The sequence below is a fragment of the Macaca fascicularis genome, chromosome 9 (assembly GCF_037993035.2).
Source record: "Macaca fascicularis isolate 582-1 chromosome 9, T2T-MFA8v1.1".
Classification (NCBI taxonomy): domain Eukaryota; kingdom Metazoa; phylum Chordata; class Mammalia; order Primates; family Cercopithecidae; genus Macaca; species Macaca fascicularis.
Window position 1 is genome coordinate 106203492 of NC_088383.1, and position 22244 is coordinate 106225735.

At 41.9% G+C, this 22244-nt stretch overlaps 1 protein-coding gene across 23 annotated transcripts in view; it reads right to left on the bottom strand.

Moving 5' to 3' along the window:
- Positions 1-22244, bottom strand: part of ARHGAP19 (Rho GTPase activating protein 19) — a 79819-nt gene that overhangs the window by 38985 nt on the left and 18590 nt on the right. For 5 of the 23 annotated variants that reach the window (XM_074002351.1, XM_005566100.5, XM_074002352.1 and 2 more), the window contains exons 2-5: positions 8189-8454; positions 7155-7235; positions 5766-5975; positions 1159-1385 (exon numbers count right to left, since the gene is read on the bottom strand). In XM_074002351.1, coding sequence (XP_073858452.1) covers positions 1159-1385; positions 5766-5975; positions 7155-7235; positions 8189-8454 — 784 coding nt within the window. Of the gene's footprint in view, positions 1-1158; positions 1386-4095; positions 4258-5765; positions 5976-7154; positions 7236-7572; positions 7666-8188; positions 8455-19131; positions 19190-22244 lie in introns of those variants that run through there. The other 18 variants (XM_074002349.1, XM_074002353.1, XM_074002347.1 and 15 more) reach the window with 15 other exon arrangements.

Genomic DNA, 22244 nt, shown 5'->3' on the forward strand with positions numbered 1-22244 from the left:
CAGGTGCAGTGGCTCACGCCTGTAATCCCAGAACTTCAAGAGGCAGCGGTGGGTGGATCACCTGGGGTCAGTAGTTCAAGACCAGCCTGGCCAACATGGCAAAACCCCGTCTCTACCAAAAACAGAAAAATACAAATATTAACCAGGCATGGTGGTGCACGCCTGTAGTCCCAGCTACTCGGGAGGCTGAGGCAGGAGAATCGCTTGAACCTGGGAGGCAGAGATTGCAACAAGCTGAGGTTGCACCACTGCACTCCAGCCTGGGCAACAGAGCAAGACTCTGTCTCAAAAAAAAAAGGTTAAAGACATAGGTAACATTGCTGGTGTTTGGCTTCCAACCCACCTATCCTGGCTCACAACTCCATCACGTAGTAAAACCATATTATAAGTGGGCAGGAGTATAAGCTATGTACCTCCAGGTCAGCAAGTTGTTTAAAAGACTTTAGATGAGGCTGCAGTGAGCAATGATTGTGTTACTCCCCTCCAGTGTGGGCGACAGAATAAGACCCTATCTCAAAAAAATAGAAAAAAAGACTTCAGAGAATTTATTTCTCTGTGTTTTTATCCCTCAGGCATTAAAAAAAAAAAGAGAGAGAGAATGAGTTTATTTCTCATGTAAGTCACTGAGAAAACCATGGTCTCCATAATAAGAAGCAAGTTCAGCTTTATCCAAGAAGACTATATATACAGGAAATAGAAAAGTTAGGACAAGGCAGGATTGCTCTAAGTTTCATCTCATCTATAAATCCATAAGCTTGGTGACATTATCCCATAAGATCATACAGCTCTATTCTAATTTTATAACATTCGATCTTCAGAAACTCATTTAATTTCCCAAGAAGCCTTTCCTGTTAAGGACTCCACACTAAACAGCCAAAATGAGTATTCTAGTTTATTCAGTAGCTACAATTTCCCACTAAGAGTTTCCACTAATACAATGCCATGTAGGTTTATCAGAGATTGATTTATAAGTGAAGTTAGCAGGAATTGGCCCTCTCAGGTCTGATGACTCTTCAATGAACTAATAAAGTAAGTTCCCAACCTCATAAAGCTGAAGGCTAGACTTTGGACCCCTGATAATCTCACCGACGTATAGCTACAGAATGAGGCCCAGCCCAAGAAAACCAAGCAATCTTTACTCTTCCCGTCAACACTCACATTTTTTGGCCACAGGACATGGGGTGCAAACATAAGGGCAAGGTTATAGGCTGACATCTTGTTCTTGTCTTGTTTCTTTGCTGTCTGGTATAGGAGATCAAGCAATAACTTCAGCAAATTACGATTAGGAGGAGGGAGAATGAGGAAGAGCAACTGGAGAGCCTCAATTTGCCGGTCCTTGTCTGGTATATTGGTCTTGTTTCCTTTATCATCAAACTGCATCAAATCTTGAGGACAAAAGAGAATTTGCAAAGCGAGGAGAAAATATCAGCAAGAAAAATCAGTGCTTTCACCATCATCCTCCCCTCAACTCCCTCAAAGAAAGGAGGAAAAAAGATTCAGGCAGAAACACCATTCAAAGATTACAGCAAAACATAACAACAAAATAATGTCAATGCAATTCAACAATAAAAAGACCAAAAAAAGTTTGTTTGTTTGTTTGTTTGTTTGTTTGAGACGGAGTCTTGGTCTGTCACTCAGGCTGGAGTGCAGTGACACACTCTCAGCTCACTGCAACCTCTGCCTCCCGGGTTCAAGCGATTCTCCTGCCTCAGCCTCCCGAGTAGCTGGGACTACAGGCGCCCGCCACTACGCCCAGCTAATTTTTTGTATTTTTAGTAGACATGGGGTTTCACTGTGTTAGCCAGGATGGTCTCGATCTCCTGACCTTGTGATCCACCCGCCTCAGCCTCCCAAAGTGCTGGGATTACAGGTGTGAGCCACCACACCTGGCTAAAATTTTTTTTAATGTGTACAGGATTTGAATAGACATTCCTTCAGAAGCTATATAAGTGGCCAATAAGGCTTTGTATGCTCAGTATCATTAGCCATCAAGAAACTATAAATCAAAATCACAGTGACATACTACCTATACCCACTACAATGGCTAACACTACAAACAGATTGACAAAAATGTTGGCAAAGATGTAAAGAGAATTAAACCCTCCTATATTGCTGGTGGGAATATAAAATGGTATAACCACCTGGAAAACATTTTGGCAGTTCCTCAAAAAGTGAGAGTTACCATTTGACCAAGAAATTCAATTCCTAGGTATATACTCAAGAGAAATAAACACATATCCAAGTCAGGTGCAGTGGCACATGCCTGTAACCCCAGCACTTTGGGAAGCCAATGTGGGCAGATCGCTTGAGCCCAGGAGTTCAAGACTAGCCTGGGCAACATGGCGAAACCCCACCTCTACATAAAAAAAAAAAAAAAAAAAAAAAGATCCACACATGCCTTTGATAAAAAGAAGATCCACACATGCCACTCACTCCACTTCTCCCCACTCAGATATTTTACAGCTAAAAGAAAAATGAGAGTGAAAAATGAGAATGAATATGTCCTTATTCACAAGCTGCTCCTTATAACAGGCAGCTCCCAATGGAGTTAGAATTATTGGTTCTTCCCTAACAGACTAAAAAGGTTATCAATGAAAACAGTCCCCTGGATAATGAGAATTTCAAAGGACACTAATAACCATTTGAGTACAACTCATATAGACGTACAAATGATTACAGTGTATTATTTAAGCTGTTTAACCTCAGTAATTCCAGGTTTAGGAAAGGCAGGTAACATTGCTAGAAAATGTTCCCTGTTTTTTTTTTTTTTTTTTTTTTTTTGAGACGGAGTCTCGCTCTGTCGCCCAGGCTGGAGTGCAGTGGCACAATCTCGGCTCACTGCAAGCTCCACCTCCCGGGTTCACGCCATTCTCCCGCCTCAGCCTCCGAGTAGCTGGGACTACAGGCGCCCGCCACCACGCCCGGCTAGTTTTTTGTATTTTTAGTAGAGACGGGGTTTCACCATGTTAGCCAGGATGGTCTCGATCTCCTGACCTCGTGATCCACCCGCCTCGGCCTCCCAAAGTGCTGGGATTACAGGCTTGAGCCACCGCGCCCGGCCTGAAAATGTTCCCTGTTAATATGAAACTGAAAACAAAAATGCTTTCCAGCTATCAGCAAGGCATATGAAAGGCTACAACTGTGCCACGCCTCAGTATGTTCTTAAAGAACATTCAATCACAGGGTGGTAAAAGGGAGAATTTCAAATATTGCACTAAATGAATGAACTGAACTGGAAAGCAAACAAAACAAGCATCTTTCATGTTAACACTTATAAAAGAATATTTTCCAAATCTTTTTCAAAGGTCTAACATCTTTATTTCTCCCCAAAATAACTGTAAAATTATATAACATTCTAGTAATATTTACTCATTGCATCATTGGGATTGCTACTAAAAGTGCTAAAAAAAAAAAAAAAAAAAAAAAACCTAATCATATTAGATTTTTTTTAATTCAAAACTTGTTTCTTTTTTTTTTTCTTGAGACAGAGTCTTGCTCTGTCCCCCAGGCTGGAGTGCAGTGGTGCGATCTCCGCTCACTGCAAGCTCTGCCTCCCAGGTTCTCCTGCCTCAGCCTCCAGAGTAGCTGGGACTATACAGGTGCTCGCCACCACGCCCAGCTAATTTTTTGTATTTTCAGTAGAGACGGGTTTTCACCGTGTTAGCCAGGATGGTCTCGATCTACTGACCTCATGATCTGCCCACCTCGGCCTCCCAAAGTGATGGGATTACAGGCATGAGTCACCGCGCCAGGCCAAAACTTGTTTCTTTAAGTAGTAAAAATTATTCAAAAAGGAAAAAAACCTTATATTTCTTTTCCATATAATTAGAAGAAACAGGAAAAATACTCAGGGGCAGAAAACTAAGCAACTGCAATAATGGATATTGATGCTATAAACACTTAGAGCCCATAGCAGCATAACAGACATGCAATTTAAGAATGAATTCCCTGCCACACAGGTAGAAAGGAGTATGAAGAAACTATTTATGAGCTGAAAATGGAACATTCTTCAAGATACAGTAAGTGAATAAAGCAAACCACAGAACCATGTGTATAATCTGTTACATAAAAATAGGAGAAAAGGAATATACATACTTGTTTGGGAATACACAAAATATCTCTGGAAGGATACTTTAGAAATCAATAACACTGGTCCGGGGGCTGCAGCTCATGCCTGCAATCCTAGCACTTTGGGAGACTGAGGAGGGAGATCACTTGAAGCCAGGAGTTTTGAGACCAGTCTGGGGAACAGGTTTTCTTTTTTTAAAAGAAAAAAAAAATTTTTAAATCAGTAACACTGATTGTTTCTGAGAAGAACTGGGCCTTGGGGAACAAATGTAGGAGAGGTTTTTACTATATATTATTTCAATCATCTGAATTTTGAACTATGTGTTTCTATTCAGAAAACAAATAATTTTTTTAAAAAATAAATTTCCTTGGCTGGGCGTGGTAGCTCACACCTGTAATGCCAGCACTTTGGGAGGCTGAGGCAGGCAGATCACAAGGTCAAGCGATCAAGACCATCCTGGCCAACATGGTAAAATTCCATCTCTAGTAAAAATACAAAAATTAGCTGGGTGTGGTGGCGGGCACCTGTAATCCCAGCTACTCGGGAGGCTGAAACAGGAGAATCACTTGAACCCAGGAGGCGGAGGTTGCAGTGAGCCGAGATCGCACCATTACACTCCAGCCTGGTGATAGAGCGAGACTCCATCTCAAAAAAAAAAAAATTTTTTTTCAAGTGTAGCGATGTCCTCAACTGAGGCATAGAAATACTGAGCAAAAACCCCAAACCAAGGCAAAAATACCAAACCTGTAAACCTCTGAAATATATGAATCAATCCAATGAAAAGCATACATTTATTAAGCAACTAAAACGGATTGGGCACAGTGGCTCACGTCTATAATCCCAGCACTTCAGGAGGCCAAGGTGGGCAGATCGCTTGAGCCCAGGAGTTTGAGCCTCGGCAACATAGCGAAACCCAGTGTCTACAAAAAATACAAAAAATTTGCCAGGCGTGATGCCGCACGCCTATAGTCCCAGCTACTCAGGAGGCTGAGGTGGCAGGCTCACCTGAGCCTGGGAGATCAAGGCTGCAGTGAGCCAAGGTTGCACCACTCCAGCCTAGGTGACAGAGTGAGATCCTGTTTCCAACTATAATGTTCAACACATTACTCGAGGATCTATCAGAGATTCAAAAATAAATAAAACTCAGACCATATCTTACTACCAGCTCCTTATTTCAATACAAAGCTTATTTATCAAGAAAGCCATTCGATTAAAATTAAATTTAACTAGCCAATACCTTTGAGTACCCAGAGAAGTCCAGCAACAACACGAAGTCTTTTTTTTTTTTTTTTTTTTTTTTTGAGACGGAGTCTCGCTCTGTCGCCCAGGCTGGAGTGCAGTGGCGCGATCTCGGCTCACTGCAAGCTCCGCCTCCCGGGTTCACGCCATTCTCCTGCCTCAGCCTCCCGAGTAGCTGGGACTACAGGCGCCCACAACCGCGCCCAGCTAATTTTTTGTATTTTTAGTAGAGACGGGGTTTCACCGTGGTCTCGATCTCCTGACCTTGTGATCCGCCCGCCTCGGCCTCCCAAAGTGCTGGGATTACAGGCGTGAGCCACCGCGCCCGGCCCAACACGAAGTCTTAACCAATATTAATAGAAGTATTTCTGTGGGTCACAAGCAACAGAAAATTCCTAGGAACTTTACTAAATTTAAAGAAATGTATTTACATCTCCTTCTTACTTCCTATACTCACCAGCGATTTTAAGGTGTGCGTTGAAATGTTTATGTGTCAGCAGAGGCTCCGGCAACTCTCCTAGAAACATCTTCAGCAAAGTGGCAACATCATTTGAGTGAAACTCCCCTGATTCCAAGTCAATGTCAGTTCCATTATTGAGAGCATCCCTTAAAATCTGCTGTCGGACACTATTACCTGGTACTCTAAACAAACCCTCTACTCGTAAGTCTGTTTAGCATAAAAGAAAGCAGAGGACAGGCAAAAAGGAAGCAGAAATATTATGATTAAAATACACGGTCTAAAGACTACACTTAAAAGACCCTTTACAAAGCCTTTCAAGTAAGTTTTTGCCTTTTTTCATCAGTGTAGTTTAGAACCTACAGACCTCCTGAGGAGACATATCTGAACGCCCTTGGGCACTTGGAGATCTTCCAAACTAAAAGGTAGTCCTCCCAGGAGTCATTCAATCTCCTGAAGTATGTACAGACAATCTGAATTTAACCCAATCAATGGTCAGGATTAGCTTGAAAAATATATTTTAAAAAAGCCAAATCTCCCTAAAGACCTCTTCTTGTTTATCCCAGACTTCATTTTGAGGGGCTACATACATCTGTGGATGTTTGTAGCTCTTGTAAGCTGTTTTCCCAGCCCAGAATGAATCCAGAGTCTCTGCACTGCTCCAGGAATTAGAACTCTAATGTGTCAAATTTCTAAGAGATTCCCAGAAGCTTTAGAGTCATCCCAACTATTCATCCCTAGGCCAGAGGCAATAGCTCATGCCTATAATCTCAACACTTTGGGAGGCCTAGGCGGGTGAATCACTTGAGCACAGTTCAAGACAAGCCTAGGCAATATGGCAAAACCCCATCTCTACAAAAAAACTACAAAAAGTAGCCAGGTGTGGTGGTGCAAGCTTGTGATCCCAGTTACTAGGGAGGCCGAGGTGGGAGAATCACCTGAGCCTGGGAGGTCAAGGCTGCAGTGAGCCAAGATCGCACCACTGTACCCCAGCCGGGGTGACAGAATGAGACTTTGTCTCAAAAAAAAAAAGTAAAGAGTGTGTTTTAAGCATAGAATTCTGGAGAAAAAAAGGTATCATGCTCTCTTAAATAAATGCAATGATTCTTTAGGGACAACATATTTTTCCAGAAGAAATGTCTCTCTGAGGCAAGAGGTAAATGTGACTTCATAGACACGGTCTAATTTATATACACTTTTAGAGTGTAAAGCAAATGAATATGAGATGAAGTTTAAAAGGAAATATATTTAAAAACATGCCACCTGAAATTAACACTGGTTAGTTCCTTTGATGGTTAATTGGCACCTACTAACTCCAGGCAATTAGCTCTCAACAGAAAACAGAATTCTTCATTAAACAAAGAATGATAAAATTTCAAGTAGTCTTACTTTTGTGTAGATATTCAATCAGTTGGTATATCTGGGCAATGCCTTCCTCTGTCAGTGGGGACCCAAATATCACTCCTTTTTCTGAAAAACCATATGATATGACAGGGCTATATTTGTACAAATAGTACAAAATCATCACACTTAAAACCACTCAAGCATCCTATTTTACAATTCAGCAAGCGTTTTCACATGGTCAGTAAACAAAAACCTTAGAACTGGAAGTGCACCAGAAAATGCAAGCAGGATAACTCTCAATCAGTTCTCTCCAAGTTCAATATTAGACTGTAGGTTCCTTGAAGGCAAATACCATCTTCTTTTTCAAGTAAGAAGCGTATATCTAGTAAGTAAGAAGGAGGTATCTAGCATGTTAGTATTTAATTTAACAAACAAACAGAAGGCCAGGCATGGTGGCTCACACCTGTAATCCCAGTGCTTTGGGAGGCTGAGGTGGGAGGACTGCTTGAAGCCAGGAGTTTGAGACCAGCCTGGGCAACATAGTGAGACCCCGTTTCTACAAAAAATAGAAAACAGGCATGGCGTCATGCATCTGTAGTCCCAGCTACTGGGAGCTGAGACAGAAGGATAGATTGAGCCCAGGAATTCAAGGCTGCAGTGAGCTATGACACCACTGCGCTCTAGCATCGGCAACAGAGTGAGACCCCATCCCTGAAAAAAAAGAAAATTCAAGCTTTCTGCTCTATAGTCTCTAGCGATGTAACTATGGTTATTAAAGATCATTTTCACATATTAATAGGGCACGAAAATCAAGATGCCCCTGATAACTACCTAAGTTAATCATGTCATCATCTCTCAGGGACTGAAAATATTTGCTTTAGTTTAATTATTTATTTATCTAGACAGTTTTTACAATTTGTATCACAATTACTTAAGGTGTTACTACTTATAAAAACTGAAAAAAACGGCCAAAAAAAAGCTCTAAGTTAATAGCAACTCTTCAGTGAATGTGTAGATGTTGAGAGAGAAGCCCAGGGAGCAGCTGAGGCCTGCCCACCCTTCACAGACACATGTCCTACCCTTTCGCTTGAGAGACATGAGAGACCGGAAGAATCCTGACGCTGGGCCGGCCCCGCCAGGCAACTTAAGGTCCACTTCCCCCATCAGCTGAGCCAACTCAGTTCCAGGTAAATCGATGAGCCTTGTAATATTGCTGACCACCAACTCAGTGAAAACCTCAGGTTTCTCATGTCGGAGTTTCTCCACAAAAAAGTCAGGATTAAAGATAATGGGCTGACCTCGAAGGGAAGAATCATTGCAGATCACAAAACTGCAGATGGCATCACTGAAAAACACAGAAGAAAATCTTTTGGGACATGATTTTTGTATGTTTCTTATGCACTACTCATTGGGTTACTTGGTCCTGACTCCACGCAAAGGCAGAGGTTTCCTTATAGTCTGCTTCCTTTAATTGAGCCAGATGCCCTTGAACACTGTTCCTTATAACCACAAAGCCTCACAGAGGGGAAGGCATTTACAGGTACATAAAACGGTAATTAATTCCGCTTTTCCCATCTCCACAAATGGGTTTTACTTTAAAATCCTTCAATTCTGGATGCCTCTGACCCATCCGTCATCATCTAAGTCCAACCTCTGCTCAGACAGGTTCTTCTCTCTAGGGCTCCTGATCTTAGCTGGGTCTCCACTCCTACATTACATTGGGCTATACTCCTGGCAAAGCTCCTTGAATCTCAGAAATATTTCCTTCCCTGTTCTTTGTTTCCCAATGCCTACTTTACCCCTGTATTAGTTCATTTTCATACTGCTATGAAGAAATACCCAAGACTAGGTAATTTATAAAGAAAAAGAGCTTTAACGGACTCACAGTTCCACATGACTGGGGAGGCCTCACAATCATGGCAGAAGGCGAAGGAGGAACAAAGGCACATCTTACATGGTAGCATGTTGGGAACAGACACCAAAATCCGGCCAAAAACTGGCCCCAAAACTGGCCATAAACAAAATCTCTGCAGCACGGTGACATGTTCATGATGGCCATGACGCCTATGCTGGAAGATTGTGGGTTTACCGGAATGAGAGCAAGGAACACCTGGCCCACCCACGGTGGAAAACCCCTTAAAGGCGTTCTTTTTTTTTTTTTTTTTGAGACAGAGTCTCGCTCTGCCGCCCAGGCTGGAGTGCAGTGGCGTGATCTTGGCTCACTGCAAGCTCCGCCTCCCGGGTTCACGCCATTCTCCTGCCTCAGCCTCCCGAGTAGCTGGGACTACAGGCGCCTGCCACCTCGCCCGGCTAGTTTTTTTTGTATTTTTTAGTAGAGACGGGGTTTCACTGTGTCAGCCAGGATGGTCTCGATCTCCTGACCTCGTGATCCGCCCGTCTCGGCCTCCCAAAGTGCTGGGATTACAGGCTTGAGCCACCGCGCCCGGCCTAAAGGCGTTCTTAAAACCACAAACAATAGCATGAACAATCTGTGCCTTAAGGACATGCTCCTGCTGCAGTTAACTAGCCAAACCCACCCCTTTATTTTGGCCCATCCCTTTGTTTCCCATAAGGAATAATTTTAGTTAATCTATAATCTATAAAAACAATGCTTATCACTGGCTTACTGTTAATAAATACATGGGTAAATCTCTGTTCAGGGCTCTCAATTCTGAAGGCTGTGAGACCCCTGATTTCCTACTTCACACCTCTATATTTCGGTGTGTGTGTCTTTAATTCCTCTAGCACCGCTGGGTTAGGGTCTCCCTAACCACGCTGGTCTCTGCAAGTTGTGGGGCCCGAATCCAGGTCGGAAGGTCGCCGGAGAGACTGTTGGAGAACATGGAAAACTAAGCTGGAGAACACCCAAGTACTCTTAAAGCAATCCCCGTGGTGATTAAGAAGGGGAGCTCAGAAGCATCAGGGTAACAAAGGGACAAGTGTGGGCTCTGGTTCGTTCCACCATGGAACCTTTTCACACTAATGATGAGGAGGAAGGAGAGTATAATGAAGTAACAGAAGAGGTGACAGAGCAGGTTTGTTTGCCAGCTAAAGCTAAAGCAGCAAAGGAGGGACAGGTTCATCCCTACCTTTCTGTATCCCCTCATTATTATTTTGAAGAAAAAGAGTGGCCTGACCCTCCAGATCTTTCTTTTCCAGAAGACACTGGGCGAAAAGTAGTTGCCCCAGTGACTGTTCGAGCAGTGCCTCAAGCGACCGCTCTTAGTTCTATTCAGGCAAGAATTCAGCAAGCTAGACGAGAAGGTGATATAGAGGCTTGGCAGTTCCCTGTTAGAATACACCCCCCAGATCAACAGGGAAATATTATAGCTACATTTGAGCCTTTTCCTTTTAATTACTCAAAGAATTTAAACAAGCTATAAATCAGTATATACCAGGTTCTCCTTTTGTAATGGGACTGTTAAAGAATGTTGCTGTTTCCAGTCGCATGATTCCTACTGACTGGGACGCTCTTACTCGAGCTTGTCTAACTCCTGCTCAGTTCTTACAATTTAAAACTTGGTGGGCAGATGAAGCTTCCATTCAGGCTGGTCGAAATGCCCAGGCCCAACATCAAATTAATATAACTGCAGACCAACTTTTGGGGGTTGGCAGCTGGGCTGGTTTAGATGCACAACTGGTCATGCAGGATGATGCCATACAACAGCTTAGGCGAGAGTACATTAGAGCTTGGGGAAAAAAATCACTTCAGGTGGAGAACAATACTCTTCCTTCACTGCTACAAAACAGGGACTAAGAGACCCACACATTGATTTTATAGCTCGGATACAGGAGTATCTTAAACAGATGATTGCAGATTTGGCTGCTCAGAATGTAGTGTTGCAGTTATTAGCTTTCGACAATGCTAATCCCGATTGCCAGGCTGCTCTGCGACCTATCAGAGGGAAAGCACATTTAGTTGATTATATCAAGGCCTGTGATGGTATCGGAGGTAATCTGCATAAAGCTACTTTGTTGGCACAGGCAATGGTAAGACTGAGAGTGGATAAAGGAAATACTCTGTTTCCTGGAGCTTGTTTTAACTGTGGGAAGCATGGTCATACTAAAAAAGAATGTAGAAAAAATCAGCAAGTCAGGTCACCCGATAGGGGAAAAAAGAACACTGCTGAGACTGAAATATGTCCAAAATGTAAAAAAGGAAAACACTGGGCTAATTGGTGTCACTCTAAGTTTGATAAAGAAGGGAACCCTAGGCCGGGCACAGTGGTTCACATCTGTAATCTCAGAACTTTGGGAGGCCGAGACGAGCAGATCACGAGGTCAGGAGATCGAGACCATCCTGGCTAACATGGTGAAACCCCGTCTCTATTAAAAATACAAAAAATTAGCTGGGCGTGGTGGCGGGCGACTGTAGTCCCAGCTACTTGGGAGGCTGAGGCAGGAGAATGGCATGAACCCAGGAGGCGGAGCTTGCAGTGAGCCGAGATCGCACCACTGCACACCACTGCACTCCAGCCTGGGCGAGGAGCAAGACTCCGTCTCAAAAAAAAAAAAAAGGCCGGGCGCGGTGGCTCAAGCCTGTAATCCCAGCACTTTGGGAGGCCGAGACGGGCGGATCACGAGGTCAGGAGTTCGAGACCATCCTGGCTAACACGGTGAAACTCCATCTCTACTAAAAAATACAAAAAACTAGCCGGGCGAGGTGGCGGGCGCCTGTAGTCCCGGCTACTCGGGAGGCTGAGGCAGGAGAATGGCGTAAAAACCCGGGAGGCAGAGCTTGCAGTGAGCTGAGATCCGGCCACTGCACTCCAGCCTGGGCGACACAGCGAGACTCCGTCTCAAAAAAAAAAAAAAAAAAAAAAGGAAGGAACCCAATTTCAGGAAACGCCATGAAGGGCCCATCCCAGGCCCCATTCTAAACCGAGGCATTTCCAGCTCAGGCCATTCCCTCACCCCCCATACAATGTCTGTCCCCCGCCACAGCCAATAGTGCCGCAGTAGATTTATGCTGCACAAAAGCTGTGAGTCTTCTGCCTGGGGAACTGCCACGAAAGGTCCCAACAGGAGTCTATGGTCCCTTGCCAGCAGGGACAATAGGAATACTTTTTGGAAGGTCTAGTTTAAGTTTAAAAGGGGTACAAATACATATAGGAGTCACTGATTCAGATTACAATGGGAAATTCAAATTGTTATATCTACTTCTGTTCCCTGGAAAGCAGAGCCAGGATAGCACATAGCAGGGCCATGATAGCGCATAGCAGAGCCAGGATAGCACATAGCACAGCTCCTGACTGTGCCGTATGTGGGAATGGGAAAAAGTGAAATTAAACGAACAAGAAGATTTGGAAGCACAAATAAGCAAGGCAAAGCAGCTTACTGGGTAAATCAAGTTACTAATAAATGCCCTACCTGTGAAATAACTATTCAGGGAAAGAAATTTAAAGGTTTGGTAGATACAGGAGTCAACATTTCAGTCATTTCTCTACAGCACTGGTCGTCCACATGGCCAATTCAACCCACTCAATTTGACATAGCTGGAGTTGGTAAAGCCCCTGAAATATATCAAAGTAGTTATATTTTGCATTGTGAGGGTCCCGATGGACAACCTGGGACTATTCAACCAATTATAATTTCTGTACCTATAAATTTATGGGGAAGAGATTTATTACAACAACGGGGAACACAAGTTCTAATTCCAGAACAATTATATAGCCCTCAAAGTCAACATACAATGCATGAAATGGGGTATGTCCCTGGTATGGGACTAGAAAAAAATTTGCAAGGTTTGAAAGAACTGCTTCAAGTGGAAAGACAAAGTTCCTGCCAAATATTAGGATATCATTTTTGATGGCAGCCATTGTTAAGCCTCCAGAACTTACACCTTTAAAATGGTTAACAGGTAAGCCAATTTGGATAGAACAATGGCCACTAAGTAAAGAGAAACTGGAAGCTTTAGAGAAATTAGTTACTGAACAATTAGAAAATGGACACATAGCTCCAACATTTTCCCCTTGGAATTCTCCAGTTTTCGTAATTAAGAAAAAAATCAGGTAAATGGAGAATATTAACTGACTTAAGAGCCATCAATTCAGTTATACAACCTACGGGAGCATTACAGCCAGTATTGCCTTCTCCTGCTATAATTCCAAAAACTTGGCCTTTAATAGTCATAGATTTAAAAGACTGTTTCTTTACTATCCCCTTAGCTGAGCAAGACTGTGAACAGTTTGCATTTACAATTCCTGTGGTAAACAACCTGCAGCCTACTAAGCGTTTTCATTGTTTCACAGATGGGTCTAGTAATGGTAAAGCTTCTTATTCTGGCTCAAAAAGTGAAGTTTTCCAGACGCCCTATACTTCAGCTCAAAAAGCGGAGCTTGTAGCTGTAATTGAGGTATTGACTGCTTTTAATATGCCTATTAATGTGATTTCTGACTCTTCATACGTGGTTCATTCCACACAGTTAATTAAAAATGCTCAGTTACTATTTCACACAGATACAAAACTGATGACAAAAACAAAAAAGGGGGAGAAAGAGAATATGGAACCCCACAGATGCAACTGAATCTAGCATTATTAACTTTAAATTTTTTGAGCCTGCCAAAAGGCCGGATGTTATCAGCAGCTGAACAGCATCTACAGAAACCAGTTGCAAAGACAGAAGCAGAACAATTGGTTTGGTGGGGAGATCTGATAACAAAAAGTTGGGAAAAGTAAAATAATAACTTGGAGTAGAGGTTATGCTTGTGTCTCTCCAGGACCACCGAATCAATAGCTGATTTGGATACCATCAAGACATCTGAAACCTTATCATGAGCCAGATGCCAAGGAAGAGATTCCGGGAGGATCCCAAGGACCCCCTGGCTGCAGCCATGTTGAGGCTGATACTGAGGAGGACCCCAACTGTCACGAGCAACACCCGTTGAACACAGCCACCCACCCGGGGACAGATAAAGAAGCTGTCGCAGATGGCAGAAGAAAACCTGAGGAAAGTAAAAGACCCAGTCACAATGAGTAATTTAATGGTAGCTATGATAGCAGTGATCACCATTGCCGTGAGTATTCCTTAAACAAGGGCTGACACAGAGAACAATTATACTTATTGGGCATATTTATCAATCTTGGCTGGTAATAATGCCTGCATGTAATCACTCTATGACACAGTTACGCATGCTTGCTGATCTCAGTATTTACCATAATAAATCTGCTCCTATAATTGAGGCATATTGCCCTCAAAAACCTATTTGTAAACAAAATAGAACCTGGCCAGAAATAATGAACGTACTTGTTTAGGAAGATTGCATTGCAGAACAGGCAGCGGTGCTGCACAACGATTCCTATGGAATCGTTATTGATTGGTCCCCTAAGGGGATGTTTGGCTTGAATTGCACCTCTCAGTCTGCATGCCATGGTCACACTATGTTAAGATGATCTGAACAAAATGGTCAGATGGTAGAAATGATAAGAAGTACAGAAAAGTTCCTATTATCTGGAACCATGGCAATATAGTGGCACCTCAACCTCAAATGATATGGCCCGCTCTAGGAGCTTAACATAAGGATTTGTGGAAACTATCAAATGCTCTTAATAAGATCAAAATTTAGGAAAGAATAAAAAAGCATCTAGAATGACACTCTACAAACTTGTCTTTGGATACTGCAAAATTAAAATAACAAATATTCAAAACATCCCAGGTACACCTGACCTTAATGCCAGGAACTTGAGTGCTTGAAGGAGTTGTAGACAGATTAGCAGCTAATAACCCATTAAAAAGGATAAAAACACTTGGAAGCTCTGTGATTTCAATGATGATTGTGCTTTGTTGTTTGTCTATGTTGTTTGTCTTTGTATAGTCTGCAGATGTGGATTCTGACTCCTGTGAGAAGTAGCTCACCATGACAAAGCTGCCTTTGCTTTTATCGCTTTGCAAATCAAAGAAGGGGAACAGGTTGAGAACAGGCCCCCCAAAATCTGGTCCCAAAACTGGCCATAAACAAAATCTCTGCAGCACCGTGACATATTCATGATGGCCATGACGCCCATGATGGAAGATTGTGGGTTTACCGGAATGAGGGCAAGGAATCCTTGGCCCACCCAGGGTGGAAAACCACTTAAAGGCGTTCTTAAAACCACAAACAATAGCATGAACGATCTGTGCCTTAAGGACATGCTCCTGCTGCAGTTAACTAGCCAAACCCATCCCTTTATTTCGGCCCATCCCTTTGTTTCCCATAAAGAATACTCTTACTTAATCTATAATCTATAAAAACAAGGCTCATCATTGGCTTGCTGTTAATAAATACATGGGTAAATCTCTGTTCAGGGCTCTCAGCTCTGAAGGCTGTGAGACCCCTATTTCCCACTTCAAACCCCTATATTTCTGTGTGTGTGTCTTTAATTCCTCTAGCGCTGCTGGGTTAGGGTCTCCCCAGACGAACTGGTCTCAGCAGCAGCAGGTAAGAGTGTGTGTGCAGGGTAACCGCCCTTTATAAAACCATCGGATCTCATGAGACTTATTCCCGTGGGGAAAAACCACCCCATGATTCAATTACCTTCAACTGAGTTCCTCTCATGACATGTGGGGATTATGAGAGCTATAATTCAAAATGAGATTTGGGTGGGGACACAACCAAACCATATAATTCCACCCCAGCCCCTCCCAAATCTCATGTCCTCACATTTCAAAACCAATTATGCCTCCCCAACAGTCCCCCAAAGTCTTAACTCATTTCATCATTAACTCGAAAGTCCATAGTCCAAAGTCTCATCTGAGACAAGTCCCTTCTGCCTATGAGCCTGTAAAATCAAAAGCAAGTTAGTTACTTCCTAGGTACAATGAGGGTACAGGCATTGGGTAAATACACCCATTCCAAATGGGAGAAATTGGCCAAAACAAAGGGCTACAGGCCCTATGCAAGTCTGAAATCCAACAGGGCAGTAATTAAATCTTACAGCTCTGAAATAATCTCCTTTGACTCCACGTCTCACATCCAGGTCACACTAATGCAAGAGGTGGGTTCTCATGGTCTTGGGCAGCTCTGCCCCTGTGGCTTTCCTGGGTACATCCCCACTCCCAGTTGCTTTCACAGGCTGGCATTGAGTGTTTGCAGCTTTTCCAGACGCACAATGCAAGCTATCAGTGGATCTACAGTTCTGGGGTCTGGAGGATGGTAGCCCTCTTCTCACAACTCCACTAGGCAGTGCCCCAGTGGTGACTTTGTATGGGGGCTCCCATTCCACATTTCCCTTCTTCTGAACTGCTCTAGCAGAGGTTCTCCATGAGGGCTCCATCCCTGCAGCACATCTTTGCCTCGACATTGAGGCATTTCCACACATCCTCTGAAATCCAGGCTGAGGTTCCCAAACCTCAATTCTTGACTTCTGTGCACCCGCAGGCCCAAAACCACATGTAAACTGCCAAGGCTTGGGGCCTGTGCCCTCTGAAGCAATGTCCTGAGCTGTACACTGGCCCCTTTTAGCCATAGCTGGGACCCAGGGCACCAAGTCCAGGGACTGCACAAAGCAGCAAGGCCCTGGGCCCACCCACAGCATCATTTTTCCTCGTAGGCTTCCAGGCCTGTGATGGGAGGGGCTGCTACAAAGGTCTCTGACATGCCCTGGAGACATTTTCCCCATTGTCTTGGAAATTAGGATTTGGCTCCTCCTAGCAAGAGTGACCTTTATATAAGTTCCCAACAAGTTCCTCATCTCCATCTGAGACCACCTCAGTCTGGACTTCCCTGTCCATATCACTATCAGTATTTTGGTCAAAGCTATTCAACAAGTCTCTAGGAAGTTCCAAACTTCCCCACATTTCCCTGTCTTCTGAGTCCTCTAAACTGTTCCAAGCTCTGCCTGTTACTCAGTTTAAAAGTCGCTTCCACATTTTCAGGTATCCTTACAGTAGTACCCAACTCTACTGGTACCAATTTACTGTATTAGTCTGTTCTCATGCTGTTAATAAAGACATACCAGAGACTCAGTAATTTATAAAGGAAAGACAGGTTTAATGGACTCATAGTTCCACATGGCTGGGGAGGCCTCACAATCATGGTGGAAAGCGAAGGGGGAACAAAGGCATATCTTACGTGGCAGCAGTCAAGAGAGCGTGTGCAGGGGAACTGCCCTTTATAAAAACATCAGCTCTTGTGAGACTTATTCACTATCAAGAGAACAGCACAGGAAAAACCCGCCCCCATGATTCAATTACCTCCCACTGGGTTCTTCCTACAACACATGGGGATTATGGGAGCTAGAATTCAAGATGAGATTTGTGTGGGGACATAGCCAAAGCATATCATTCCCTTTTTACTTCTAATATGTTGTTATATTTAAGAATTGTATCCTTGAAACTCTTACAGAAGACATATAGTTTGTATCCATTAACAATAAAGTCTAATGGCTTGTTCTAATCCTTATTATATAAACAGTCATCTATTATATAACCAACAAATGGACATAACGCAAGCTAGAAAGGACAAGTTATCATATCTCAGTCAGGCAGAACTGAAATTCACCTGACTCATACAAACATACCCACAGTAAAAGCAATCACAACTTATAAGTGGTCCATTATACCCTAGGTACCAAAGCACTATTCCAGGAAAAATGACGGCACTTCTAAATACTAAATGTAACTAATCTACAAAGGACATTGTCAATACTACATGGATAATTAATAATAACAGTATAGTGAAAACAAGGCGTAGGTAGACTTCACAGTTCATCTCTATTTCCTTGAAAAATTATTACATGATTTAATTAACAGTCCACATCTTCAGTTGGTGGCTAGGAGATTCCTTCTTTTCTCTGAAATGATAATGTATTATGAGAAATAACAAAAATTAAAAACTAGGAATGTGTGTCCTCAAGCCAAAAAGTAACTAAAAAAAATTGAATTTAAAATGCTTGTCTCCTCAACCTTTTTACACACTAGTTATTTTTCCTGTTCAAATGCCAATGATAAAAGCCAAATAAAATTAGAAGCAACTTCATCTTAAATCATTGACAAGAGCCTCTTTTTTAACATCAGCTTATTTCAGTCAAGAAGCAAGGGTCAATATAGGACTATTGTTTATAATCACTGCCAATGAGAAATCACTCCCCTACCAGGAAGACCATAAAAATCATAAAATATGTAGCACCAAAAAGAGTCTTATAATTTATTGAGTCTAAACTAATCATTTTCTGGAATTCACATCACTTTTAATTCTGAATAACTGATTCAGATCAAATTAGCATTAACATAAAAATGTGTATTAATAGCAACCATTATATTCCTGAAACAGAAACACATACATACATACATAAAACTTTCAGACTTTTATTAATGTTCAGAGCAAAACTCAAGATTCTAACACTTTCAACACAGTTGACCCTTCCAGCACTAAACTGGATCAAATATTGTACACAAGTGAGAAAGAAACTAAAAGCAACATGTATAGTTTTTCAACAGAATTCTTCCTACTTGGCCATCACCCCCAAAACTACTCCCTCCTAAACAGAACAAACAGGGAGAAGAATAAACAGGTTCAAGACTGCTCCTAGCTATTTATAAGGAACATAAGAAAAAAAGATACCTTGGAACTCGTAACACATAAGTAACACGTAAACAATCTCAGTTTCTCTTCCCTTCTGTTTTTTCTCCCCTTTCTTCCCATGTTCATTCTCTCATTATGTCACACTTTAATTTCTTTAAGCTAGTTCTTTTCTTTTCCCCTACTTCCTCACTTTTTCTATGTGGACCATCTGGCAAAACAATATCTAAGAGATGGAAATAGTTAAAAGAGAAATCAAATGGAAGGTGAAAGATGGAAAAGAGTTATAGCGGGTTATTTTTCTTAAAGTTACCCCATATCACAAAGCCCACTAATCCTTTTCCAAAGAATACACAATACCACAATATAAAGCTAAAATTATCAAGAAACATGTTTAAGAACTTAAGAAATTTATAGGACTAAAGAAAAAACTACTGTATTTAAGCAAAAACAACCTTCCACTCTATGATATTGCAAAACAAACTAAATATACTAAAGTTCAAGAAAATAAATATATTTCTTACATAAGTGCTGAAAGCTTCTGATGAGGCATTGGTAAATCGAAGAGACAGGAAAAAAGCTTTCCCCTTGTTTGTTGTGACAAAGAAACTCTCCTTTCCCTGCCCCAGCACAGCCTACACACATTCCAGACATGTTAGAGGATACAAGGGCACATTATGAGGCCTGAAAGGCAGTACTTAGGACTCTGAGCACTCATCTGCAAATACAGAAATAGAGATAAAAAACTAGACCAGTTAATTAACTGTATTTGCCAATGCATAGATGAAGCTCAAAAGGAGACTCCCATCACCGCTTCAGTTATACTAGATGAAACAGTTACAAATGTAAAAGCATAGAACAGGTAGTTTTACAATATGGGGGAGGGGTGATCCCTACTTCACGTTACAGACAAAAAATAAATTCCAAACAAAATAAAGATCTAAATATGAAAAGCCAAATTTAAAAGCAGTAAAAAACACTATAGAATAAATTAATGCAACAGAGGAAGAGTTTCTTAAACAAGACATAAAAAGCACAATCCCCAAAGAAAGAATCATAAATTTAACTACATTAAATTTTTCTGTATAACAAATGACACTACACACTAAATTTCTTTTTTTTTTTTTTTTTTTTGAGACGGAGTCTCGCTCTGTCACCCAGGCTGGAGTGCAGTGGCGCGATCTCGGCTCACTGCAAGCTCCGCCTCCTGGGTTTACGCCATTCTCCTGCCTCAGCCTCCTGAGTAGCTGGGACTACAGGCGCCCGCCACCGCGCCCGGCTAATTTTTTGTATTTTTAGTAGAGACGGGGTTTCACCGTGGTCTCGATCTCCTGACCTTGTGATCCGCCCGCCTCGGCCTCCCAAAGTGCTGGGATTACAGGCGTGAGCCACCGCGCCCGGCACTAAATTTCTTAAAAATGAAGTCACAATGCCTCTAAAGAGAAATGGATAAAAGGGGAAGAAGAGTGGGAGAGAAACTTTTCACTGTATGCTCTTTTGTATTTTCTGGATTTTATATTCATGTGAACATACTCTCCATTCATAATAAATAAATAAATAAATCTAAAACTCTAAAAGTAATAATAAAATGCAAGATAAGCCACAGATTGAAAAAAAGATGTTTGCCATGCATATAACCAAGGATCAGTGTTCAGAATGAATCAGTAATCCTAAAAATTAATAAGGAAAAGACACTTGACTCAACAGAAAATTAGTCAAATGACATGATCAGTAATGCAGAGAAGAGGGGACCTAAGACTAATAAACATAAAAAGAATCTCAACTTCACAAGTTATCAGAATAAAGTAAATTTAAAAATAGTACCTTTCCTTACTCATCACTTAGCAAAATCAGATTCAGGTGGTATATTTTTATTCTCAGTCTGCTATGTTATTTATTTTTTTTTAAGACAGAGTCTCACTCTTGTCATCCAGGCTGGAATGCAGTGGCACAATCTCAGCTCACTGCAGCCTCTGCCTTCCGGAGGAGATATGTATATTTATTTATATATTTACTTATTTATTTAAAATTGTGTATTGGTGTTTAATTTTATCAAATACTTATCGAAAATTTTTTGTGCATCTATTGATGATCATATAATTTTTTCCTTTATGGTAAATAATACTGATTTTCTATTGTCAAACCAACCTTGCATTTCTCAACTAACTCAACTTTGTTATGCTGTATTATCATTTTTATATGTTGCTGAATTTGGTTTGCTAATAGTTTAAATTTCCCATTCATTCATAAGTGTGATTAGTCTTAAATTTCCCTTTCTTATAATGTCTTCATTAGGTTTTATATCAAGGTTGTTCTAGCCTTATATACTCAGGTGGGAAATATGTCTTTTTTTTTTTTTTTGTACTTTTTTTTTTCAGACAGAGTCTCACTCTGTCGCCTGAACTGGAGTGCAGTGGCACGATCTCAGCTCACTCACTGCAACCTCCGCCTCCCAGGTTCAAGCAATTCTCCTGCCTCAGTCTCCTGAGTAGCTGGGACTACAGAGCACATGCCGCCTCGCCCATCTAATTTTTTTGTATTTTGGTAAAGACAGGATTTCATGGTGTTGCCCAGGCTGGTCTCGAACTCCTGAGCTCAGGCAATCTGCCTGCCCGGCCTCCCACAGGCATGAGCCACCGCGCCCGGCCAATGTCTTATTTTTCTATTTTCTGAAAAAATTTATGTGAGATTAGTGTTATTTCTTCTTTAAATATGTGACAGAATTGGCTGATTAAGCCATCTGAACCTAGAATTTTCTCTGTGAAAAAGTTTTTCATTACACATTCCACTTATTTTGTGTTATGGGACTACTCACATTTTCCTTTACTTCTTGTGTTAATTTTGTTAAGTTGTACATTTCAAGGAATTTGTCTATTTCACATAAACCTTCAAACTTTATTGGTATAAATTGGTATATAATATCCTCTTATCTTTTTTAATATCTCTAGGTTCCATAGTAATGTCCTCCTCTTTGTCCTGATACTGGTAATTTGTTTTTCAGCCGGGCGCAGTGGCTCAAGCCTGTAATCCCAGCACTTTGGGAGGCGAAGACGGGTGGATCACGAGGTCAAGAGATAGAGACCATCCTGGCTAACACGGTGAAACCCCGTCTCTACTAAAAAATACAAAAAACTAGCCGGGCGAGGTGGCAGGCGCCTGTAGTCCCAGCTACTTGGGAGGCTGAGGCAGGAGAATGGCATAAACCCGGGAGGCCGAGCTTGCAGTGAGCTGCGATCCCGCCACTGCACTCCAGCCTGGGCAACAGAGCGAGACTCCGTCTCAAAAAAAAAAAAAAAAAAAATTTGTTTTTCAATGTAATTAGTTTTGTCAAGGTTCCAACTTCTAGCTTTGTTGAACCTCTCTATTGTATATGTTTATTGTTTATTTCATTAGTTTCTTTTTTTTTTTTTCTTCCTTTGAGATGGAGTCTTGCTCTGTCTTCTAGGCCAGAGTGCAATGGCACAATCTTGGCTCACTGCAACCTCCACCTCCCAAGTTCAAGCAATTCTCCTGCATCAGCCTCCCCAGTAGCTGGAATTAAAGGCACACACCAGCATACCCAGCTAATTTTTGTATTTTTAGTAGAGACAGGGTTTCACCATGTTGGCCAGGCTGGTCTCGAACTCCTGACCTCAGG